The sequence below is a fragment of the Salmo salar genome, chromosome ssa15 (genome assembly GCF_905237065.1).
Source record: "Salmo salar chromosome ssa15, Ssal_v3.1, whole genome shotgun sequence".
Classification (NCBI taxonomy): domain Eukaryota; kingdom Metazoa; phylum Chordata; class Actinopteri; order Salmoniformes; family Salmonidae; genus Salmo; species Salmo salar.
In genome coordinates this window covers 79,607,658-79,622,943 of record NC_059456.1, presented here as the reverse complement: position 1 = coordinate 79,622,943, position 15,286 = coordinate 79,607,658, and the positions used below count along the sequence as shown (strand labels likewise).

At 43.2% G+C, this 15,286-nt stretch overlaps 1 protein-coding gene across 4 annotated transcripts in view; it reads left to right on the top strand.

Moving 5' to 3' along the window:
* The window catches only part of clstn1 (calsyntenin 1), a 65,443-nt gene that overhangs the window by 27,729 nt on the left and 22,428 nt on the right, over positions 1–15,286 (top strand). For 2 of the 4 annotated variants that reach the window (XM_014145780.2, XM_014145778.2), the window contains exons 2-10: positions 2,729–2,851; positions 8,675–8,704; positions 10,264–10,459; positions 12,074–12,282; positions 12,635–12,784; positions 13,064–13,249; positions 13,562–13,810; positions 14,235–14,356; positions 14,983–15,145. In XM_014145780.2, the coding sequence (XP_014001255.1) occupies positions 2,729–2,851; positions 8,675–8,704; positions 10,264–10,459; positions 12,074–12,282; positions 12,635–12,784; positions 13,064–13,249; positions 13,562–13,810; positions 14,235–14,356; positions 14,983–15,145 (1,428 nt within the window). The remainder of the gene's footprint in view (positions 1–2,728; positions 2,852–8,674; positions 8,705–10,263; positions 10,460–12,073; positions 12,283–12,634; positions 12,785–13,063; positions 13,250–13,561; positions 13,811–14,234; positions 14,357–14,982; positions 15,146–15,286) is intronic. The other 2 variants (XM_014145781.2, XM_014145779.2) reach the window with 1 other exon arrangement.

Sequence of the window (15,286 nt, the reverse complement as noted above, 5' to 3'; positions counted from 1 at the left end):
AAAACCATCGCCAAGCAGCTTGGTGAGAAGGTGACATCAGTTGGTGCAATTATTCGCAAATGAAAGAAACACAAAAGAACTGTCAATCTCCCTCGGCCTGGGGCTCCATGCAAGATCTCACCTCGTGGAGTTGCAATGATCATGAGAACGGTGAGGAATCAGCCCAGAACTACACGGGAGGATCTTGTCAATGATCTCAAGGCAGCTGGGACCATAGTCACCAAGAAAACAATTGGTAGCACACTACGCCGTGAAGGACTGAAATCCTGCAGCGCCCGCAAGGTCCCCCTGCTCAAGAAAGCACATATACATGCCTGTCTGAAGTTTGCCAATGAACATCTGAATGATTCAGAGAACAACTGGTGAAAGTGTTGTGGTTGTGGTCAGATGAGACCAAAATGGAGCTCTTTGGCATCAACTCAACTCGCCATGTTTGGAGGAGGAGGAATGCTGCCTATGACCTCAAGAACACCATCCCCACCGTCAAACATGGAGGTGGAAACATTATGCTTTGGGGGTGTTTTTCTGCTGAGGGGACAGGACAACTTCACCGCATCGAAGGGACGATGGACGGGGCCATGTACCGTCAAATCTTGGGTGGAACCTCCATTCCTCAGCCAGGGCATTGAAAATGGGTCGTGGATGGGTATTCCAGCATGACAATGACCCAAAACACACGGCCAAGGCAACAAAGGAGTGACTCAAGAAGAAGCACATTAAGGTCCTGGAGTGGCCTAGCCAGTCTCCAGACCTTAATCCCATAGAAACTCTGTGGAGGGAGCTGAAGGTGCGAGTTGCCAAACGTCAGCCTCGAAACCTTAATGACTTGGAGAAGATCTGCAAAGAGGAGTGGGACAAAATCCCTCCTGAGATGTGTGCAAACCTGGTGGCCAACTACAAGAAACGTCTGACCTCTGTGATTGCCAACAAGGGTTTTGCCACCAAGTACTAAGTCATGTTTTGCAGAGGGGTCAAATACTTATTTCCCTTATTAAAATGCAAATCATTTTATAACATTTTTTACATGTTTTTCTGGATTTTTGTTGTTGTTATTCTGTCTCTCACTGTTCAAATAAACCTACCGTTAAAATTATAGACTGTTCATTTCTTTGTCAGTGGGCAAACGTACAAAATCAGCAGGGGATCAAATACTTTTTTCCCTCACTGTGCAAGGGTACCGTGTATATACCGTGTATATTGTTTTGAGTTCCTTATTTTGTCGTCTTCCTGTCAGATCAATTCATCTATTACCGCTCTCTCAGGATCCCAACAGACAACACATGCCTGGTCAGCTTACCGTATTTCTTATCATGCCCCATGCCTGTCTCTGTCAGAGTCAGCCACCGTCATCGGTGTCAGTGTTGATATCACCAACACCGAGCTAGTCACTCTGCTGATTCAGGAGTGGCTCCATATTTACTTTGAGAGTGCGATTCCACTATCCCTTGCTCGCATCAACACAGGTTTCTAATCCAGCCCAAATGTGTCACTCACTGCAGCTTTTTCTGCAGCCTCCAGCTAAAAGTGAATCCTGTCTGCAGCTGGGGCCGTGTCCCGGGCCAACAGACTAGAGCACAAAGCTCTAATGAGCCAGACTGCTGGTCCACACAGTTTCTGCTGGGACTCAAGCTGCAGGAGTCATTGGCCCGATGACAATGCTGTCAAACCTCATCCACTTAGTGTGGCTGAGTCAATGTTTCCCCTACCATTACTTGGCATAAGCGGGCAATGAGCGGTGCACCCCCACCTGGCTTTGGTGCTCTGTGCTGAAGAATTTGGCTTCAATTGGAAGAAACTGTGTCAGCACCTCTAGATTTGCTGTGCCTTTGCGCAATTGTGTATGTATGCATTGATGTCTTTCAGAAAAATACATGAATTGTGTAGCCAAGCATGAGCAGGCTTTGTTTACCAGACCATGACAGAGGTGTAGGTGGGTGGTAGAAACTCTCAGGAGGCAAGGTGCAGTCTAAAACTATACACTTTAACTTGTGACTGAGTGAAAGTTTTAATTTAAGGTACATTGTTTGAGCCCTATGTGCTCTCGCTCTCTTAATTTAAAGGGCTTTATTGGCATGCGAAACATGTTTACATTTCCAAAGCAAGTTGAATTGTTAATAAATAAAAGTGGCATAAACAATCAGAAATGAACAGTAAATATTACATTTGCAAATGTTTCAAAAGAACTGAGACATTTTAAATGTTATATTACTGGCTATGTACCGTCTTGTAACAATGTGCAAACAGTTGAAGTACGAAAGGGAAAATAAATAGACATAAATATAATTTGTATTTACAATGGTGTTTGCTTCACTGGTTGCCCTTTTCTTGTGGAAACAGGTCACAAATCTTGCTACTGTGTCACCTAATAAATGTGGGAGTATATCAACATTGGATTTGTTTCTAAATTCTTTGAGGGTCTGTGTAGTCTGAGGGAAATCTCTGTGTCTCGGTCTCTCTCAGTATCTCTGCCCAGCTGAAGGTGTGTAGAGAATCCTGTGCTTGAAGGCTGGCTGATTACTGGAATGTCTTCAAGTATGCCAGTTCAGGACTAGATGATTGTGAGAACGGCCCACAGTAGTCCTATTGTTTCAAGTATCGGGTCAGGCCGCTCTACTTTTAATTTGCCCTAAGGCTTTTACCTCTGTCCCTGAATCAGGTGCTTCAAAACCCTGTGTTTTTCTCATGAAAATGCATGGGAGCTAATTTTGTCTCTTTCTCTCTTCTATAGTTAATAAGCACAAGCCATGGATTGAGACGACGTATCATGGCATCGTAACAGAAAATGACGACAAAGTACTTCTGGACCCTCCACTTATCGCCCTGGACAAAGACGCCCCGCTGCGCTACGCAGGTGAGAGAGGAGCTTTTTCTTCTACACTATCCTGATAGGTCATTTTCTCTGAACCCCTCGGTTCATGGATTCTGTTTTTTCTCTCCTTTCATGTACCATAAGGCGAGGAGAACAAATATAACCATTACAGATTCATTAGATTGAATCATTTGCCAACATTCCAAGTGTACAATGCTGCAAGTCAGTGGTTTGATAGCGAGCAGTCACAAAGATGTTATAATTTATTGTTTTTCATTGGTTACTCATGCTGCTTTGCTCTTCAGAGACTTTTCAGTAGCGAATTGGGGATGCAGTAGCTACACATGATACAATGTTAGCATTCATAGGGAATCTATTTACTTGACGTCTCTATATGATCTTAAACCCACTTTGACCTCTGTAGTATGTGAAGAAGCATCAAGTTAATCTCTTTAATTTACGGCCAAGCTATGTCATCTGTGCTCCTTCTGCAAAGTCCAGTCATACACTCTACGTTAATCTTCTTGAAGTGCACCACCCAGTTTATTTTCCAAATCTGCCAGGGGAGATATTGCATATTAGATTTGTTTTTACCACACAGTGATCCGCAGCTGGTCCCCATATCCACCCTAAGGATCCTTTCATATCCAGATCAATCAGAAGTTTCCCTTTTAATGTTCATCTCCGGGGAGAGGCACAATTAAACTGATATGTGCCAAGGCTGCATTAGGGCACTTTTTTTTGTAATCATACAAGAGATTGACTTTGGCTGAGGTTCAAAGCACCGTGGTATTGGGAATGGCTTTTTCCCCCTCCATCCCATTCATTCTGTGATCTTCAGTACTCCCTACACAACTCTCCTATGTCCCTTGTTGTGCCCTCCATCCCATTCATTCTGTGATCTTCAGTACTCCCTACACAACTCTCCTATGTCCCTTGTTGTGCCCTCCATCCCATTCATTCTGTGATCTTCAGTACTCCCTACACAACTCTCCTATGTCCCTTGTTGTGCCCTCCATCCCATTCATTCTGTGATCTTCAGTACTCCCTACACAACTCTCCTATGTCCCTTGTTGTGCCCTCCATCCCATTCATTCTGTGATCTTCAGTACTCCCTACACAACTCTCCTATGTCCCTTGTTGTGCCCTCCATCCCATTCATTCTGTGATCTTCAGTACTCCCTACACAACTCTCCTATGTCCCTTGTTGTGCCCTCCATCCCATTCATTCTGTGATCTTCAGTACTCCCTACACAACTCTCCTATGTCCCTTGTTGTGCCCTCCATCCCATTCATTCTGTGATCTTCAGTACTCCCTACACAACTCTCCTATGTCCCTTGTTGTGCCCTTGACCCTTTCTTTTTTATCACACATTAAGTGAATTTACTGTATTTAATCAACTGAGATGGGTGTACTGTTTTTCCTCAGAGAAAACACCTAAAGAATACCACAAATGATATTCCTGTTATATTCTAGACTAGAACTTGACCACAATGAAATGGTCCATCTACTCCAGATTGTTCATGTATTTGATTTGAATGACAGGGTGCATAACCCAGCCCAATAGAGAACTCAACGTGAAGAGGAATCAAAATGCCCATTCATTGCACAACGATGGGTTCCTCTTACAGTAGTAAATTGGAGTTCAATGGAGCGCTCCACGCTGCCCTTCTTTGTACGCCACTCACCCCTTTGACGAGGAGGGCAGGGAAAGTGGACAGCGTGTCCCAGCAAAGTACAAACAGGGTTCACTGCAGTGCCACTGTACTCGATGGGATGTGCAGGGATGCTGGATCCACGGCTTGAATGTCTGTGTGAGAATGGTGTGTGGGTGTGTGCCATACGTCATTGGTGTGTGCATGCATCGTTGTGGCTGTGTCAGTCTGTCCATATGTGTACGTGTGGGTGTGTTCACTGGTGCAGCGATGGTAGGTTTTTAAGCTGCGGGAAGCTGAGCACAGCAGCCATAGAAATAGCCAAGCCCGGAACGACATTACAGGGACACAATCTAGGACTCCTGTAGTATTTGGCCACAACAACATTTGGGTTACGTATTCCCTAATGTGACTCTGAGTAGTAGGGACATCTGTACTGGACATTGGAGTATGATGTAGTATGGACATTTTGCCTTAACATGAGATCAATTCCTAATTTTATTCCAAGACAATGAGTTTATGCCAGTTGAATTGATCTGGCTTGTTTGTGTCTGCTTAGTGTACCATTGATACCATTTACCCTGTTATTTTGTATGATTTATCTTCCTTGAAATGTGATTAGTCTTGACAGGAACTCCTGCTGCTGAAGGGGGTGATGAGCTAGCCTAGCTCTCTAAAATCTGTGTTTACATCAGGAAAGGGGGCTGTAGTATAACAAACAGGAGTGCAGTCAGAACAGCTGCTGTAAGAGCCTCTAAGTCAAAGATATTTGTGAAACATCCTTTGACTCCCCCATTGTGAATTTCATATTCTCACATATCCCTAAAACATAGAATTCGGGTTACCACAGAACCAATTAAGTCACCGTTTGGTCTGCTTAACATAATTTGACTACCCCATTGTGGAGTTCACATTGTCACGTATCCCTCAGTTCAGGTGTCGGCCTATTCTTACGACGTCCGCCATCGATGCCCTTTGTATTACCGGTCAAGGGGCCTAGAATCAATACACATTGTGCTGGGATGAGGTCTTGTAGAAAATGTCGGGAGCTTGTAGCCAGAGCAGAGGGCCAAGGCACGCAGGGTAGGCTGTGGGTAGAATTTCCCAAGTCGCAGCTATGCTGTCATTAGGGCTGGGGAGAGCATGGGGTGGGGGGAGGCCCAAGGCTTCCACCGCATGGTTGGTCCTGAACAGAAGCCCCTAATGGGAAATCCATTTCTAATTGTCTAGGTGAAAAATAAACGGACAGCTCACCCCACGAGAGGCCAGGGACACGGGTTGTAAACAATCAACCAAGCAGAACCGGCCTAATGTTAGCTGACCCAGGAGTAAGTTGTGAAGTTGTATCTCAAAGCTCAGTTTGAAATACTGTTTGTCAGATTTTGGTTTAGTAGCACATTTTCTGTGAGTACAGTCTAATGCCAATGGCATAAGAGAGTTTTGATGAACTACGTTTTTATTCAGACTACACAGTAATGAGTAAGTAGTAAGGTAACATAACTTCCTAACAGGTCTGCTGAGATGAATGCTGCATTGTTATTACTGTGTACAAACCTTCTGACGTAGGCTAGTAAGCTACAGTATTATCCTAAATGATTTTGTTTTCTATGGCATTCATCAGGAACTAGCTTGGGCGCTATCCACATTTTCATACCGTTTCTGTACCATCCCAGGGTATACGGTATTACCAAATGTGGACACAAGGGGTGCTATTTAAAAAATATATATCTTTCTATCTTTCTATCTTTCTTTCTTTCTTTGATGAGCAAAACAATTTAGCCAACAGGAGGGGATTGAATGTCTGCTATAACCAAGAAGCTTGATCTTGGCATCTAGCCACTTACTGTTGACTAACCCCATTCCGTACAAATGTGCACAACCACAGCATTCAAGAGACTGTGTTGGCATCAAAATCTGGGGTGTGAACTACATTTCTATTCAAGTGTTGATTGACATGAAAATGGCCCGATTAGTATTGGAGAAAAGTTGAAAAAACTGACCCGTCTGACGCTGTACGTTAAATTGTGTCATGCCGTAACGTAAGGCAAGCATAAAGCAACTCATTCTGTGTCGTACAGCCTGTGTCGTACAGCCTGTGTCGTACAGCCTGTGTCGTACAGCCTGTGTCGTACAGCCTGTGTCGTACAGCCTGTGTCCACCAGGTGTAATGCTCCTCTCGCAGATTAAAAACAAGAAAGAGACAGGGATAGGGTAAGGGGGATACCTAGTCAATTGTACAACTGAATGCATTCATTTTTTGCATCATCACTGCAAGCCATCATGACTCTCAAAAGCCGCGACAGCCGCTGTTTACTTCTAAAGATAACTTTAGCGCCGCCCTAAAACCCTGATTTCAAATTCGACACAAACCTTCAAATAGGTATGTAATGACATATTATATAAATTCTTTATAGTGTTTTATTTACATTTTAGAGGTGATAAGTTGGACAGATCGGGTGAAAAAAGCTGTTTGCCCACACGGCTTATCTCCCCCGTTCCGCCATTTTTAAAAAGACCCTACGGAGCTCATTGCCTTCTTCAGTCATGAAGACACGGGCAGCATGAAGGTCTCGTCATTGATTTTGCTGGAAGGGGGAGAAATTGTGCTTTACAATGGCATTCATATTACAGTTGACCTGGAAGTATTATGTTTTTTGGGCCCTAAATTAAGGTCAATTGTACGTTACAGCGTGATGTACAAAAGTCCGTTAGCTAACTATAGCTAGAAAGTTAGCAAACCAAATGCATAGCTGGAGCCCTGAGCTGGAAATAATTTGACTCATCATAGATTCCTTAGTTAAACTTAACTTATAGTTATTATATTCTTTTTTTACGGTATTGAAAATCATACCGTAGATATTTTGAAATACCCCAAGAAACGGTATAAACTGTATATCGCCCAAGACTACCAATGAAATGCATAAATATTTTGCTGGTTATTGTTGTCTCTTAGCATGTCATGTGCAAAATGGTAAATCTTTGGGCAGTAGAAGCTTTTACTGTAATGTTTCTTTGTAACCTCTTCTTACTTTTCCTCTAAGGAAGAGGGCTTTTTGGGCTGTGTTGATTTGCACGTCAAATTTGATTCCAAACTCTCAATGTGAATGTGTATCCATATATGGCAAAAGTATGTACAGTTGAAGTCGGAAGTAACTGTAAATATACAGTTACTTACACTTAGGTTGGAGTCATTAAAACTCGTTTTTCAACCACTCCACAAATTTCTTGTTAACAAACTATAGTTTTGGCAAGTCGGTTAGAACATTTACTTTGTGCATGTCACAAGTCATTTTTCCATCAATTGTTTACAGACAGATTATTTCACTTATAATTCACTGTATCACAATTCCAGTGGGTCAAGTTTACATACACAGTTGACAGTGCCTTTAAACAGCTTGGAAAATTCCAGAAAATGATGTCATGGCTTTAGAAGCTTCTGATAGGCTAATTGACATCATTTGAGTCAATTGGAGGTGTACCTGTGGATGTATTTCAAGGCCTACCTTCAAACTCAGTGCCTCTTCGCTTGACATTATGGGAAAATCAAAAGAAATCAGCCAAGACCTCAGAAAAAACATTGTAGACCTCCACAAGTCTGGTTCATCCTTGGGAGCAATTTCCAAATTCCTGAAGGTACCACGCTCATCTGTACAAACAATAGTACGCAAGTTTAAACACTATGGGACCACGCAGCCACCATACCGCTCAGGAAGGAGACGTGTTCTGTCTCCTAGAGATGATCGTACTTTGGTGCGAAAAGCCAGACTACGGTTTGCAACTGCACAAAGTGGCAAAATGGCTTAAGGACAACAAAGTCAAGGTATTGGAGTGGCCATCACAAAGCCCTACCTGAAACGTTTGACCCAAGTTAAACAATTTAAAGGCAATGCTACCAAATACTAATTGAGTGTATGTAAACTTCTGACCCACTGGGAATGTGATGAAAGAAATAAAAGCTGAAATAAATCATTCTCTCTACTAATATTGTGACATTTCACATTCTTAAAATAAAGTGGTGATCCTAACTGACCTAAGACAGGGAATTTTTACTAGGATTAAATGTCAGGAATTGTGAAAAACTGAGTTTAAATGTATTTGGCTAAGGTGTATGTAAACTTCCGACTTCAACTGTATCTTGTCCTCTCTGTATAACCTCTGAAATTCAACTTTTCTGACTGACCTGGGTTGATTTTCTCTCCCTTCTTGTAGAAAGTTTTGAGGTGACCTTCACCAAAGAAGGTGATGATGGGCTCTTTCTCCTGTCTTGTGCTCAGTTTTTTATTATTAACCCACTAACGCAAACTAGCATCCGCACTTTTACACACAAACTCCTGCCATGCTCTTTAATCTCCTCCCCATTTGTTTTTAACTTTTACTTTTCTCTCACCCCAAATTTTTGGGAAAATACAACAACTGGATGAAAAGTGTGATGTGGGGCTGCGTGTACTTAGAAATATCTGTGCATGAGACATCCATTGTAGTTTGCAGACCCTAACAGTATTTCAGCCACAATCAGGGAAAAGGTGCTAAAGTCAGGAGTTGGTCTCAAAGATGTCTGTCATTTTGGCAAATTCATCATGAACAATCAACCAAGACTGATATCAAAGAAAATTTGAGACAATTACTTTAAATGAACAATTCTGCCTTGAGTTGAATATTTATTAAGAAAATACAACCTAGTGGAAATTAAATTTGATAATGACATTTTTGTCATAGTGTAGTATTATGTATGGACAATAAACAGCACACCAATATCATTGGTGCCTCTCGAAAAAGAACCAAATTGAAATCAATGTGTCGGTATTACTTAAATTATATTACAGATAATTTTCACACAATAACCAGGATTTTTGACCACTGGCAACTTGTAATTTCTCGATTTTTCAAAGCAAAGTCGCTGAGGTTGTTAATGCAAACTCTCTCTGCTGTGAGGTTTCTGTTGTTGCATCTTTTCCACCACTAATCTCTACCATTAGCATGGCTGCAGTTGTCATTTGATGTGGATGTCAAGCAAGTTGATATTTCTAACCCCAGTTCTCATCCAGTACTTTTGTTTGACTACTGCTATTGTACTGGTTTGATCCTCTATGATTTAATTTTGTATTCATTTCTAAATAGTTTGGGGTGTGAGGCAAAATTGCACAGGAAGACTTCCTTCACTCCAAAATGAACTTTTAATGGATTATTTTAATTTGTTAATTTTGTTTTTCTTCACTGTATTAGGTTTAGTGCCATTTGATACCGGACCACTTTATCATAATCGTTTCATATTACTTCTACTGTAAACGTTTAATATTTTGATTTAGGTTTCCTTTCTTTTTCCTATGTTCACTCCTTCTTTTCTTCTGAAATAGCCCTGTAATTTATAGCCTGACAGTGAAATGCACCGATTTTAATATCTTGCTCCAATATTGGCTTTGCACTCCCTCTTCGTTTTGGTTTGGTTTGATTAGTTTAATTGTTGTGATGTAAAGTACTCCTGTGAAATGCCTGTCCACATATTTATTGGTTTCAACATGCATGACTGGATGGGATGTGATCAGTCAGCCCACTATTATGCTAAATGTCCCCACTCCCCCTCCCCTCCCCTCAAGTACTCACCCATACAACAATGCTTCTGGCTTCCTCCACAGACACCCCCTGCCCCCAAATGTACAAATCCCTGGCTGCCAAAACCTTTGGCTGTTCCTTATTTAAGTTTGTGTATACATAGTGTTTTATTACTAATATGACTTTAGACTTCAACAAGGAACTTTCCCCTTCTAAACAAACACTTTTTCGATTCTTGACCTGTTCAGGTGAGATTTGTGGCTTCAGGATCCATGGGCAGAATGTTCCCTTTGAGGCAGTGGTCCTGGACAAGTCCACGGGTGAGGGAGTCATTCGAGCTAAGGACAAGCTGGACTGTGAACTCCAGAAGGAGCACACCTTCACCATCCAGGCCTATGACTGTGGAGAGGGCCCCGACGGAGCCAACATGAAGAAATCTCACAAGTATGTCTGACTCTGCTCCGTAGTGCCTCAGGGCCCCGTACTGGGACCAATTTGCAAAGTCAACACTTGTGCCACAGTGTGTGCAATTTCTTCCCGCCTTGACTCAATTTTGTTCGAATGACCTTATCTTAGTGTGGGTAGGACATTCTGCTGGTGCCAGCAGTCCTTTTAAAATTAGATTGATGCGATGAGTCCATCAATCAAAATTCACTTTGCAGTCTATGAATTTGATAATTGCCAACATATTCAATCAAGTAAAGGTTGGAAGGAAAATGTGCACAATAATGGTGCATTTCCATACAGGATTTTCCCCAGTGTTTTACCCAAAAGGCTCAGACTTTTCTGTGTCCATCTACGCGGGCCCGCACCCATGTCTCACTGGGCATGGCTTCGGCAGACCTGCTCTCAGTTGGGGCCAGAGCCACACTTCAGCTGGCATTTATACTGAACAAAAATATAAATATAAAGTGTTTGTCCCGTGTTTGATGTGCTGAAATAAAAAAAGTCCCAGAAATGTTCCATATGCACAAACATTTCTTTCATATTTTGTGCACAAATTTGTTTATATCCCTGTTAGTGAGCATTTATCCTTTCCCGAGATAATCCATCCACCTGACAGGTGTGGAATATCAAGAAGCTGATTAAACAGCATGATCATTACACAGGTGCACCTTGTGCTGGGGTAACTAAAAGGCCACTCTAAAATGTGCAGTTTTGTCACACAACACAATGCCACAGATGTCTCAACTTTTGAGGGAGCGTGCAATTGGCATGCTGACTGCAGGAATGTCCACCAGAGCTGTTGCCAGAGAATTGAATGTTAATTTCTCTACCATAAGCCGCCTCAACGTTGTTTTAGAGAATTTGGCAGTATGTCCAACCGCCCTCACAACCGCAGACCACGTGTAACCACGCCAGCCCAGCACCTCCACATCCGGCTATTTCACCCGCGGGATCGTCAGACACCAGCCACCCGGACAGATGATGAAACTGAGGTGTATTTCTATCTGTAATAAAGCCCTTTTGTGGGGAAAAACTCATTCTGATTGGCTGGGCCTGGATCCCCAGTGGCTATCTGTGAACTTTAACACCTTCTCACAGAGCAACTGTTTTGATTATGTAGAGGTATTTCATATGCTTTGGCAATGTAAACATATGTTTCACATGCCAATAAAGCTCCTTAAATTGAACAGAAATTTAATTGGTGGTTGATTCTGCTCTTCACAAGTCCTCACTGTCAGCCCTAGCTATGGAAACACAATATCCCTAGTATAATCCTAGTATAATATAAGGGTGTATACAATAGTGTAACACTTTTTTACTTTTGAGACAAGAAGATGAGTACTGTCTCCAATCTCAGAGGTCTCCCTTGCCCACATTGAGCCATCCTTCCTTACTATCCTTGATTATGTTAGTATAATCAAAGTTATCCAGCTGTAATGCAACATTATGATAAATTGTGATTGGCTGCAATACAGCCATCCAAAAATTGTTATTGCACCGATTACTTAGTCAGGTAAGCAGAGACTAATGTTATTCACAGAAGCTTGTGTGATGGATGTATCTTTTTGGTTGGTCAGTCTGTCGTCACCAGTTTAACTTTGACCCCACCAGGGCCACTGTCCACATCCAAGTGAACGACATCAACGAGTATTCCCCAGTGTTCAAGGAGAAGTCCTACAAAGCCACGGTCATCGAGGGTAAGAAGTATGACAGCATCCTGAAGGTGGAGGCAGTGGATGCCGACTGCTCATTCCAGTTTAGCCAAATCTGCAGCTACGAGATCGTCACCCCAGATGTGCCCTTCACTGTTGACAAGGATGGTAAGGACCCCGACGTAGCTTCCCAACCCTGCCGCCTGCCAAAAAACAAACTGCTTAAAAATAGATCAGAGCTGCGATTCTTATTGACCTAGACCAATTGTTTTATTGATCTCGGCAAACAGTAAGTCTGTCATTTTTTTATTCAGCACTTTGCCTTTGAAGTGTAGGCTTGCACCTTGAAATGCCAATCTCTGTATTATGATAATCCCTTGCGTGTCTAATCTGATTTTAGAAGTTGGGCTTTGATTAGCACTGTTTACTTTTGTTCTTAGCGCACCTGTAGCCTGTTGGCATTCCATCAATGAAAAGCTCAAATCAGCTCAATTCTTTTTTTTTTTTTTTCTTCACTCAGGCTTCATCAAGAACACAGAGAAGCTGAACTACAGCAAAGAGCGCATGTACAAACTGACGGTGACTGCCTACGACTGTGGGAAGAACCGCGCCTCAGAAGATGTGCTGGTCAAGATCAACATTAAGCCCACCTGCAAGCCCGGCTGGCAAGGTAGCAAAGGCCCTACTCTATCAGTAACTCTCAAACGGCTTCAGGATCTGTTGGTGTGTGGGACTCCAAGGCTAAAGTTTACAGTATACCATTGGAAAGAGGTCGTTCAACCCTCAAGCTTATCCTCTCTTAGCTAGCTTCAGAATCACTGCCTAATGAATGAACAGAGTATCGGCTGCAAATGTCTTATACCATTATTTGTAGTGTTGCGTCTAAACATGTTGCTCATTTCTCTTCTCTCTTTCACGTTCTCTCCTTCTATACATCTCTCTTTCTCAGGTTTCAACAAGAGGATTGAGTACGAGCCTGGCACAGGCAGTCTGGCCCTTTTCCCCAGCATGCACTTGGAGACCTGCGAGGAGCCAATCACCTCCATCCAGGCCAACATCGAGCTGGAGACCAATCACATCGGAAAGGGCTGCGACCGAGACACCTACTCTGAGAAGTCCCTGCACAAGCTATGCGGTGAGAAACCCTAAACCTACAACAAAACAACCATGATATACTGTAGCTCAGAGCATGTATCTCTGCTAATCAAGCAATGTGCCAAACAACATCCATTCCTCGTAATGCAGTCCATTCCAAAATAACCTACCCTCAGTGAACAAAGTGGATTTGATTTGTTGACATGATGTAATTGTTAGCTGGGGAAAACGAGTCATCGCTTTTCTCATCTGTAGCATTGTGTATTTGTGTCTAAACCTGGCATTCGGTGTGTGTGTGTGTGTGTGTGTGTGTGTGTGTGTGTGTGTGTGTGTGTGTGTGTGTGTCTCTCAGGCGCCAGCGCTGGCACGGTGGAATTACTGCCTGCACCAAGCAGCTCTGCCAACTGGACGGTGGGTCTGCCCACAGACAATGGGCATGACAGCGACCAGGTGTTTGAGTTCAACGGCACCCAGGCCATAAAGGTGCCCGAGGGCGTGGTGAGCACCAGCCTGAAGGAGCCCTTCACCGTCTCTGTGTGGATGAGGCACGGCCCCGGGGCCAGGGAGAAGGAGACCATCCTCTGTAACTCGGACAAGACCGGTACGCTACCCTCTACTCACTGTAAAACATACCCCATGTGGTGTACTCCGTTGAGCCTGTCTGGAGTGCTGGTACGATGGGGTTTGCACTTTTGGGACTATTCCATTGTGCCTGGCAAGCTCAAACGAGCACAGCTTAGGAATGTGAAAGAAATAATTAGGGTTATGATTCGTACCAAGGTCTGATACCTCATACATCAATAGACAGTATTTGTCCTCTCGTGATAGGACCAAAATTCTGGCAACTTTACCAAAATTCCCAGGTTTTCTTGACATCATGGTTGGAGGATTCCAGATTTTCTGCTCATTCTATTTTGATTTCTGTGAATCTTCCATCTGGGATTTTTGGAGAACTTGGGAATATTGGAACGTTACCGGAGCTTGGCAAACCTACCTTTAACCCTAATCTGGTGCCCATCCCACAGAGATGAACAGACACCACTACTCCCTCTACGTCCACAACTGTCACCTCATCCTGCTGCTGCGGCAGGACCCCGCAGAGACGGAGAACTACAAACCAGCGGAGTTCCACTGGAAACTGGACCAGGTGAGCTGCCACACTTTTAATTTAATTTGGGGTAAAACTAATGCATACACCAAACAAGATGCGTTTGCATTTGATCACAGAGGATAACACTTCAAAGCATCAATTAAAACACTTATTTTCGTGGTCTGCTTGGTCACCAGGACACAACCAAGACGCCCCTTTTTCAACACCACACCTCAAGACAGTTTGACTGTAGTAGTAGTTACTTTGTCCCAGATTTGACTAGTGAGAATGTCCCAGAACCCCACAACAACCAATGATTTTCAGCTGCCTCTCAAAATCATAGCAAAATTCCAAATGGTTTGTCCATTAGCACAATCAGTTTTGTCATTGCCATAACAAAGCCGTTTATGAGGACTCTAGAATGAGAGCAGGGTAGTAGAACATATGCAGAATGAGCTCTTTGCCATGTCTACCTCATCGTGGCCTCGACTAGGCTCCAACCCAGTCAATATTTCATTGATTTCTTGCATCTTCTCTCAATGCCTCATTCTCAAATCGTATTGGAGAAGAAAGTCAGAAGGGAGGGACCTAGGACAATAAGGTTGAGAAGGAGGCGAGGAAAGACTCATTTAGATAGAGTTGACTTTCACCTCCTGCCCCTTCTCCTCTCTCTCTCCCTCCAGGTGTGTGACAAAGAGTGGCACCACTACGTGCTGAACGTGGAGTTCCCCTCCGTGGCTCTCTTTGTAGACGGGGCCACCTTCGAGCCCTTCCTGGTCACCGAAGACTACCCCCTGCACTCCTCCAAGATCGACATGCAGCTCACTATCGGGGCCTGCTGGCAAGGTAAACTAGCCTGGTCCCAGATCTTTGTGCTATCACCAAACATTTGGAGTTGACATGATAACTCAAACAGATCTGGGACCAGGCAAGACACAGCGGGAATGTTGGTGAAAACAGACAAAAGCATGTCTTAAGATATTATCT